General features: G+C 39.4%; 1 protein-coding gene across 4 annotated transcripts in view; it reads left to right on the top strand.

Annotated features, from left to right (window-relative positions):
- The first annotated feature begins 2805 nt into the window (after positions 1-2805).
- LOC133649995 (periostin-like) overlaps positions 2806-10160 on the top strand; it is a 60393-nt gene continuing 53038 nt past the window's right edge. For 3 of the 4 annotated variants that reach the window (XM_062046712.1, XM_062046710.1, XM_062046711.1), the window contains exons 1-2: positions 2806-2953; positions 5559-5657. In XM_062046712.1, coding sequence (XP_061902696.1) covers positions 2835-2953; positions 5559-5657 — 218 coding nt within the window. In that variant the 5' untranslated portion in view covers positions 2806-2834. Of the gene's footprint in view, positions 2954-5558; positions 5699-10160 lie in introns of those variants that run through there. The other variant, XM_062046713.1, reaches the window with a different exon arrangement.

Below are 10160 nucleotides of genomic sequence, written 5' to 3'. Positions count from 1 at the left end.
TGTGTAGTGTCTGAGGAAGTCCTGTAGGGTGTGTAGTGTCTGAGGACGTCCTGTAGGGTGTGTAGTGTCTGAGGGCGTCCTGTAGGGTGTGTAGTGTCTGAGGGCGTCCTGTAGGGTGTGTAGTGTCTGAGGGCGTCCTGTAGGGTGTGTAGTGTCTGAGGAAGTCCTGTAGGGTGTGTAGTGTCTGAGGACGTCCTGTAGGGTGTGTAGTGTCTGAGGGCGTCCTGTAGGGTGTGTAGTGTCTGAGGGCGTCCTGTAGGGTGTGTAGTGTCTGAGGGCGTCCTGTAGGGTGTGTAGTGTCTGAGGGCGTCCTGTAGGGTGTGTAGTGTCTGAGGGCGTCCTGTAGGGTGTGTAGTGTCTGAGGAAGTCCTGTAGGGTGTGTAGTGTCTGAGGACGTCCTGTAGGGTGTGTAGTGTCTGAGGGCGTCCTGTAGGGTGTGTAGTGTCTGAGGGCGTCCTGTAGGGTGTGTAGTGTCTGAGGGCGTCCTGTAGGGTGTGTAGTGTCTGAGGGCGTCCTGTAGGGTGTGTAGTGTCTGAGGGCGTCCTGTAGGGTGTGTAGTGTCTGAGGGCGTCCTGTAGGGTGTGTAGTGTCTGAGGAAGTCCTGTAGGGTGTGTAGTGTCTGAGGACGTCCTGTAGGGTGTGTAGTGTCTGAGGGCGTCCTGTAGGGTGTGTAGTGTCTGAGGGCGTCCTGTAGGGTGTGTAGTGTCTGAGGGCGTCCTGTAGGGTGTGTAGTGTCTGAGGGCGTCCTGTAGGGTGTGTAGTGTCTGAGGGCGTCCTGTAGGGTGTGTAGTGTCTGAGGAAGTCCTGTAGGGTGTGTAGTGTCTGAGGACGTCCTGTAGGGTGTGTAGTGTCTGAGGGCGTCCTGTAGGGTGTGTAGTGTCTGAGGGCGTCCTGTAGGGTGTGTAGTGTCTGAGGGCGTCCTGTAGGGTGTGTAGTGTCTGAGGAAGTCCTGTAGGGTGTGTAGTGTCTGAGGACGTCCTGTAGGGTGTGTAGTGTCTGAGGGCGTCCTGTAGGGTGTGTAGTGTCTGAGGGCGTCCTGTAGGGTGTGTAGTGTCTGAGGGCGTCCTGTAGGGTGTGTAGTGTCTGAGGGCGTCCTGTAGGGTGTGTAGTGTCTGAGGGCGTCCTGTAGGGTGTGTAGTGTCTGAGGAAGTCCTGTAGGGTGTGTAGTGTCTGAGGACGTCCTGTAGGGTGTGTAGTGTCTGAGGGCGTCCTGTAGGGTGTGTAGTGTCTGAGGGCGTCCTGTAGGGTGTGTAGTGTCTGAGGAAGTCCTGTAGGGTGTGTAGTGTCTGAGGACGTCCTGTAGGGTGTGTAGTGTCTGAGGGCGTCCTGTAGGGTGTGTAGTGTCTGAGGGCGTCCTGTAGGGTGTGTAGTGTCTGAGGAAGTCCTGTAGGGTGTGTAGTGTCTGAGGACGTCCTGTAGGGTGTGTAGTGTCTGAGGGCGTCCTGTAGGGTGTGTAGTGTCTGAGGGCGTCCTGTAGGGTGTGTAGTGTCTGAGGGCGTCCTGTAGGGTGTGTAGTGTCTGAGGGCGTCCTGTAGGATGTGTAGTGTCTGAGGGCGTCCTGTAGGGTGTGTAGTGTCTGAGGGCGTCCTGTAGGGTGTGTAGTGTCTGAGGGCGTCCTGTAGGGTGTGTAGTGTCTGAGGGCGTCCTGTAGGGTGTGTAGTGTCTGAGGGCGTCCTGTAGGGTGTGTAGTGTCTGAGGGCGTCCTGTAGGGTGTGTAGTGTCTGAGGGCGTCCTGTAGGGTGTGTAGTGTCTGAGGGCGTCCTGTAGGGTGTGTAGTGTCTGAGGGCGTCCTGTAGGGTGTGTAGTGTCTGAGGGCGTCCTGTAGGGTGTGTAGTGTCTGAGGGCGTCCTGTAGGGTGTGTAGTGTCTGAGGGCGTCCTGTAGGGTGTGTAGTGTCTGAGGGCGTCCTGTAGGATGTGTAGTGTCTGAGGGCGTCCTGTAGGGTGTGTAGTGTCTGAGGGCGTCCTGTAGGGTGTGTAGTGTCTGAGGGCGTCCTGTAGGGTGTGTAGTGTCTGAGGGCGTCCTGTAGGGTGTGTAGTGTCTGAGGGCGTCCTGTAGGGTGTGTAGTGTCTGAGGGCGTCCTGTAGGGTGTGTAGTGTCTGAGGGCGTCCTGTAGGGTGTGTAGTGTCTGAGGGCGTCCTGTAGGGTGTGTAGTGTCTGAGGGCGTCCTGTAGGGTGTGTAGTGTCTGAGGGCGTCCTGTAGGGTGTGTAGTGTCTGAGGGCGTCCTGTAGGGTGTGTAGTGTCTGAGGGCGTCCTGTAGGGTGTGTAGTGTCTGAGGAAGTCCTGTAGGGTGTGTAGTGTCTGAGGGCGTCCTGTAGGGTGTGTAGTGTCTGAGGGCGTCCTGTAGGGTGTGTAGTGTCTGAGGGCGTCCTGTAGGGTGTGTAGTGTCTGAGGGCGTCCTGTAGGGTGTGTAGTGTCTGAGGGCGTCCTGTAGGGTGTGTAGTGTCTGAGGTCGTCCTGTAGGGTGTGTAGTGTCTGAGGGCGTCCTGTAGGGTGTGTAGTGTCTGAGGGCGTCCTGTAGGGTGTGTAGTGTCTGAGGAAGTCCTGTAGGGTGTGTAGTGTCTGAGGGCGTCCTGTAGGGTGTGTAGTGTCTGAGGGCGTCCTGTAGGGTGTGTAGTGTCTGAGGGCGTCCTGTAGGGTGTGTAGTGTCTGAGGACGTCCTGTAGGGTGTGTAGTGTCTGAGGGCGTCCTGGGGACTCTGGGACGTGATGGAGGTGTGTGTGTGTGTGTGTCGGGGAGGGGGGTGGGGGGGAGGTATAAAATAGCTGCCTCGCTCGCACACACGCTTACATCTCAGCAGTTTGCAGCTTGTGGAGGTGTGCAGAGCGAACAGGATGCATCATCTGACAGCCGTGACCCTCTTGATGGGGGCGCTCTGCTCACTAAGCAGCGTGGAATCTTCTGCCTATGACAAGATTGTCAGTCACAGTCGCATCCGAGCCAGGAAAGAAGGGTAAGGGTGTGTGTGTGTGTTGGTGTGCGCGTGTGTGTGTGTGTGTGTGTGTGTGTGTGTGTGTGTGTGTGTGTGTGTGTGTGTGCGCGTGTGTGTGTGTGTGCGTGTGTGTGTGTGTGTGTGTGTGTGTGTGTGTGTGTGTGTGTGTGCGCGTGTGTGTGTGTGTGCGTGTGTGTGTGTGTGTGTGTGTGTGTGTGTGTGTGTGTGTGTGTGTGTGTGTGTGTGTGTGTGTGTGGTGTGTGCACAAGTTTTTAAATGATAAATGTTTTAATTGGATGAAATAAAGTGTTTACACATTTTTTATTCAATGGGAACAATAATTAAGTAAAAGCTTGAAGTCGGTATTTTGTCATTTTTAAAAATGACATTTTGTATAGAAAAGAATACAAAATGTTAAAAGTAAAGCATTTTTGTAAACGCTCAAGTCTCTTTTAAGTGTGCACTATTTTTTACAGCGCTCCTTTGAAATAAGGCTTTTAAGTTGGTTTATTTTTACATCAAATGAACAAAATAAAGATTTTGATTATTGATTTTTATGTTTTTTTGAAATAAAGTAAATAAACAAACTTTTTAATTATGCTTTTTGTCTATTCTTAATCAAATTTAGTAGTTGCATTGAGTTTTTAGTGTTTTTGAAGTTAAATAATCAAGATAGTATTTTTTACATGCCTTTGTGTTCCTTAAACTAAATAAAACAAAGAAATAAAGGTTTAATTGTTTTTTTGTGTGTTGTTTAAATAAAATGAGGGTGTTAATTATGATTTGTTTTTAGTTTTTGAATTAAGTAAAATAAATAAAATGAACGTATTGATTATGCTTTTTTGTGTTTTTTTAATTAAAAATTAGTAATTGTTTACTTTTTGTTTTTTATTAAATTAAATAAACAAGGTACAATATTTTATTTAACTTTTGTATTCTTTGAATTAAATAAAACAAAAATAAAGGTTTGATTATGATTTTTCTGTGTTTTTTTATTAAATTAAATGACGGTTTTAATTATGATTTAATTAAGTTAAAGAAATAAATTTAACGTTTTAATTCAATCAATCAATCAATCAATGTTTATTTATATAGCCCTAAATCACAAGTGTCTCAAAGGGCTGTACAAGCCACAACGACATCCTCGGTACAGTGCCCACAATTATGCTTTTTGTGTTTTTTTAATTACGTTTAATAAATAAATTGTTTACCTTTTGTATTTTTTATCAAATTAAATAAACAAGATAAAGATATTATTCATGCTTTTGTGTTCCTTACATTAAATAAAACTAAAATATAAAGGTTTATTTATGATTATTTTTTTTTGTATGTGTTTTTTTAGTTACATTAAATAAATAAAATGAAGGTTTTAATTATGTTTTTTTTTTTAGTTTTTGGATTAAGTTAAAAAAAAGAAATTAACGTTTAAATTATGCTTTTTGTGCTTGATTTTTTTTAAAGTGATTAAATTGTTTACTTTTTGTGTTTTATTAAATGAAATTAGATAAATATTTTATTCATGCTTTTGTGTTCTTTAAATTAAAAAAATGGCTTGATTATGATTTTTTGTGTTTATTTAAATAAAATAAATAATGAATAAATAAATACATAATAAATAAATAATGAATAAATAAATGCATTTATTTTAATATAATATGTGGGTTTTAACTTTTTTTGTTAAAAAAAAAAATTCAACAAATATACTAAAATTTTTAATTATATTTTTGTGTTTTAAGTAAATAAAATAATTAAAATGTTTATTTTTTTCTTATGAACTTAAATAAACAAAATAAAAATGATTATCAGGCTTTGTGTTTTTTTCAAAATAAAACAAAAACAAGGTTTTTATTATATCAATGTTTTTGATTTTGCATTCAATTAAACTAAATGAGGCTTTTAAGTGAGGGGTGGTATAGCTCGGTTGGTAGAGCGGCCGTGCCAGCAACTTGAGGGTTCCAGGTTCGATCCCAGCTTCCGCCATCCTAGTCACTGCCGTTGTGTCTTTGGGCAAGACACTTTACCCACCTGCTCCCAGTACCACCCACACTGGTTTAAATGTAACTTAGATATTGGGTTTCACTATGTAAAAGTCACTAGAGAAAAGCGCTATATAAACATAAATCACTTCACTTCACTTTTCTTGAGGTCCCGAAGTCAAAATTAAAAATCAACTTTATAAGCGTGTACTTTTTTTTTTTTTTTTAGCTCTCCCTTCAAAATAAGATGCTTTTTTTTGTTGTTGTTTTTTTAATATTCTTTGGTTGTGTTTGAAATTTTTTTTTATATTCTTTGGGTGCATGTGCTCGCTAAATGAAATGGTTAAATACGACATCTGGGTTTTACGTGCACTATTTGCTCTTTTTTTTCACAATAAAACATGATTTAAATGTGCATCAGATGCAAAATAGATGTATTTGAACAATTGTGTAAAAATTGAAACACACAATAAAAAAAAGGTGTATTTTTATTTTTTAGTCTGCACTTTCTGTGTAAAAATGTGTTTTCCATGTGATTTCACAACATAACATTCCTACTTTTCACCATCCCATCACTCAACCACTTGCACCTTTCTCTGACCCCGCCCCCTTGTCCTCCCACATCCTGCCCCTCCCCCCCCCCTCGTCAGGCCCAACGTGTGCGCCCTGCAGCAGGTTCTGGGGACCAAGAAGAAATACTTCAGCACGTGCAGGAACTGGTACAAAGGCTCCATCTGCGGAAAGAAGGCGTGAGTGCCATCGCACACGCACACCACAGCCACTACATTAGGTACACCGTGCCTGATTCCAAGGGAAGTGAAGGCGGCCGATACGGCTGCGCCGATACGTATGAGGCTGATAGCAAAAAAGCAAAAAAGTAACGTCTTGCGTGTAAAAAATCTGTGATTGAAGCACTCCGTCTTTTCCTTGCGTTGCAGCCAAGTGGTTTAGGTAAACATGGAGCGAGCAGCTACACGACAGCTAAGCACACAATAGCACAGGAGCTAGTAGTAGCAGTGTAAAACATTGGCGGACGTAAACAAGTGTCACGTGATCAAGATGCACGTTACTATCAAACAGCTGGTGCCTGATGAGTACAATACTTACAGTATTAACACTTTTTAGGGCTGTTCATTTTACAATTGATTTGAAATCCTTGCTGTTTGTTTTTAAAGCTTTACATGGTCTGCCACCTCAGTATGTCTCGGACCTCATCCAAATGTACACTCTGAGGTCCGAGAGCCAGCTCCAGCTCCAGCTCGTGGTGCCCAGGACCAGACTTAAAACCAGGGGGGACAGGGAGGACCTTCTCTGTGGTCGGCCCTAAGCTCTGGAACATTCTGCCCCTCCATGTTCAAACTGCTCCCACAGTGGACTGTTTTAAGTCTCGTCTTAAGACCCACTTTTATTCTTTGGCTTTTAACACTACGTGAGTTGTGTGCTCCTCTGTTGTCCTGTGTGGTTAGGGTTAGACATTTTCATGTCTAGTTTACTGTTTTCATTGGTTTTACCCTTTAAAATAGTTTTTAATCATATTTATTTTTTATATTGTCTCTGTTTTCTATTCATTTATTCTTTCTTTTTATTCAGTCATTGGTGTAGCATAATATTGTTTTTAATATTGTTTTTAATATTGTTTTTAATATTGTTTTTAATATTGTTTTTAATATTGTTTTTAATATTGTTTTTAACATGGCTGTGCAGCACTTTGGAAACATTCTTGTTGTGTAAATGTGCTATATAAATAAAGTGGATTGGATTGGATTAAATGCTGAGATATTGTAGCATTTGTTGCTTAAATGCTGAGATATTGTAGCGTTTGTTGCTTAAATGCTGAGATATTGTAGCATTTGTTGCTTAAATGCTGAGATATTGTAGCGTTTGTTGCTTAAATGCTGAGATATTGTAGCATCTGTTGCTTAAATGCTGAGATATTGTAGCGTTTGTTGCTTAAATGCTGAGATATTGTAGCATTTGTTGCTTAAATGCTGAGATATTGTAGCGTTTATTGCTGAAATGCTGAGATATTGTAGCGTTTGTTGCTTAAATGCTGAGATATTGTAGCGTTTCTTGCTTAAATTCTGAAATATATTGTAACATTCATTGTTTACATTCGGAGATACTGTAGCGTTTGGTGAGTAATTGGTGATATATTGTAGCGTACATTAAATTCTAATGTATTGTAACATTTATTGATTAAATACTGAAATAATGTAGCATTAGTTGCTTAAATGCTGAGATATTGTAGCGTTTGCTGCTTAAAAGCTGATATATTGTAGTGTTTGTTGAGTAATTGCTGAGATATTGTAATGTTTGTTGCTTAAATGCTGAGATATTGTAGCGTACATTAAATACTGACGCATTGTAGCATTTGTTGATTAAATGCTGTAATATTGTAGCGTTTGTTGCTTAAATGCTGAGATATTGTAGCGTTTGTTGCTTAAATGCTGATATATTGTAGCGTTTATTGCTGAAATGCTGAGATATTGTAGCATTTGTTGCTTAAATGCTGAGATATTGTAGCGTTTCTTGCTTAAATTCTGAAATATATTGTAACATTCATTGTTTACATTCTGAGATACTGTAGCGTTTGTTGAGTAATTGGTGATATATAGTAGCGTACATTAAATTCTGATGTATTGTAACATTTATTGATTAAATACTGAAATAATGTAGCATTAGTTGCTTAAATGCTGAGATATTGTAGCGTTTGTTGCTTAAATGCTGAGATATTGTAGCGTTTGCTGCTTAAATGCAGATATATTGTAGTGTTTGTTGAGTAATTGCTGAGATATTGTAATGTTTGTTGAGTAATTGCTGAGATATTGTAATGTTTGTTGCTTAAATGCTGAGATATTGTAATGTTTGTTGCTTAAATGCTGAGATATTGTAATGTTTGTTGCTTAAATGCTGAGATATTGTAGCGTACATTAAATACTGACGCATTGTAGCATTTGTTGATTAAATGCTGAAATATTGTAGCGTTTGTTGCTTAAATGCTGAGATATTGTAGCGTTTGTTGCTTAAATGCTGAGATATTGTAGCGTTTATTGCTTAAATGCTGAGATATTGTAGTGTTTGTTGAGTAATTGCTGAGATATTGTAGCGTTTATTGCTGAAATGCTGAGATATTGTAGCGTTTGTTGCTTAAATGCTGAGATATTGTAGTGTTTGTTGCTCAAATGCTGAGATATTGTAACTTTTGTTGCTTAAATGCTGGGATATTGTAGCGTACATTAAATTCTGACATATTGTAGCATTTCTTGATTAAATGCTGAGATATTGTAGCGTTTGTTGCTTAAATGCTAAAATATTGTAGCGTTTTTTGCTTAAATGCTGAGATATTGTAGCGTTTATTGCTTAAATGCTGCGATATTGTAGCGTTTGTTGTTTAAATGATGAGATATTGTAGCGTTTGTTGCTTAAATGATGAGATATTGTAGCGTTTGTTGCTTAAATGCTGAGATATAGTAGCGTTTATTGCTTAAATACTGACGTATTGTAGCATTTGTTGATTAAATGCTGAGATATTGTAGCGTTTGTTGCTTAAATGCTGAGATTTTGTAGCGTACATTAAATACTGACGTATTGTAGCATTTGTTGATTAAATGCTGAAATATTGTAGCGTTTGTTGCTTAAATGCTGAGATATTGTAGCGTTTGTTGCTTAAATGCTGAGATATTGTAGCGTTTGTTGCTTAAATGCTGAGATATTGTAGCGTTTATTGCTTAAATACTGACGTATTGTAGCATTTGTTGATTAAATGCTGAGATATTGTAGCGTTTGTTGCTTAAATGCTGAGATTTTGTAGCGTACATTAAATACTGACGTATTGTAGCATTTGTTGATTAAATGCTGAAATATTGTAGTGTTTGTTGCTTAAATGCTGAGATATTGTAGCGTTTGTTGCTTAAATGCTGAGATATTGTAGCGTTTATTGCTTAAATGATGAGATATTGTAGCGTTTGTTGCTTAAATGATGAGATATTGTAGCGTTTGTTGCTTAAATGCTGAGATATTGTAGCGTTTATTGCTTAAATACTGACGTATTGTAGCATTTGTTGATTAAATGCCGAGATATTGTACCGTTTGTTGCTTAAATGCTGAGATTTTGTAGTGTACATTAAATACTGACGTATTGTAGCATTTGTTGATTAAATGCTGAAATATTGTAGCGTTTGTTGCTTAAATGCTGAGATATTGTAGCGTTTGTTGCTTAAATGCTGAGATATTGTAGTGTTTATTGCTGAAATGCTGAGATATTGTAGCGTTTGTTGCTTAAATGCTGAGATATTGTAGCGTTTCTTGCTTAAATTCTGAAATATATTGTAACATTCATTGTTTACATTCTGAGATACTGTAGCGTTTGTTGAGTAATTGGTGATATATTGTAGCGTACATTAAATTCTGATGTATTGTAACATTTATTGATTAAATACTGAAATAATGTAGCATTAGTTGCTTAAATGCTGAGATATTGTAGCGTTTGTTGCTTAAATGCTGAGATATTGTAGCGTTTGTTGCTTAAATGCTCATATATTGTAGTGTTTGTTGAGTAATTGCTGAGATATTGTAATGTTTGTTGCTTAAATGCTGAGATATTGTAGCGTACATTAAATACTGACGTATTGTAGCATTTGTTGATTAAATGCTGAAATATTGTAGCGTTTGTTGCTTAAATGCTGAGATATTGTAGCGTTTGTTGCTTAAATGCTGAGATATTGTAGCGTTTATTGCTGAAATGCTGAGATATTGTAGCGTTTGTCGCTTAAATGCTGAGATATTGTAGTGTTTGTTGCTTAAATGCTGAGATATTGTAGCGTTTGTTGATTAAATGCTGAAATATTGTAGCGTTTGTTGCTTAAATGCTGAGATATTGTAGCGTTTGTTGCTTAAATGCTGAGATATTGTAGCGTTTATTGCTGAAATGCTGAGATATTGTAGCGTTTGTCGCTTAAATGCTGAGATATTGTAGTGTTTGTTGCTTAAATGCTGAGATATTGTAGCGTTTGTTGCTTAAATGCTGAGATATTGTAGCGTTTGTTGCTTAAATGCTGAGATATTGTAGCGTGTATTGCTGAAATGCTGAGATATTGTAGCGTTTGTTGCTTAAATGCTGAGATATTGTAGCGTTTATTGCTGAAATGCTGAGATATTGTAGCGTTTGTTGCTTAAATGCTGAGATATTGTAGCGTTTATTGCTGAAATGCTGAGATATTGTAGTGTTTGTTGCTTAAATACTGAGATATTGT

The sequence above is a fragment of the Entelurus aequoreus genome, linkage group LG05 (assembly GCF_033978785.1).
Source record: "Entelurus aequoreus isolate RoL-2023_Sb linkage group LG05, RoL_Eaeq_v1.1, whole genome shotgun sequence".
Classification (NCBI taxonomy): Eukaryota; Metazoa; Chordata; class Actinopteri; order Syngnathiformes; family Syngnathidae; genus Entelurus; species Entelurus aequoreus.
This window is presented reverse-complemented; position numbering and strand designations above follow the sequence as displayed.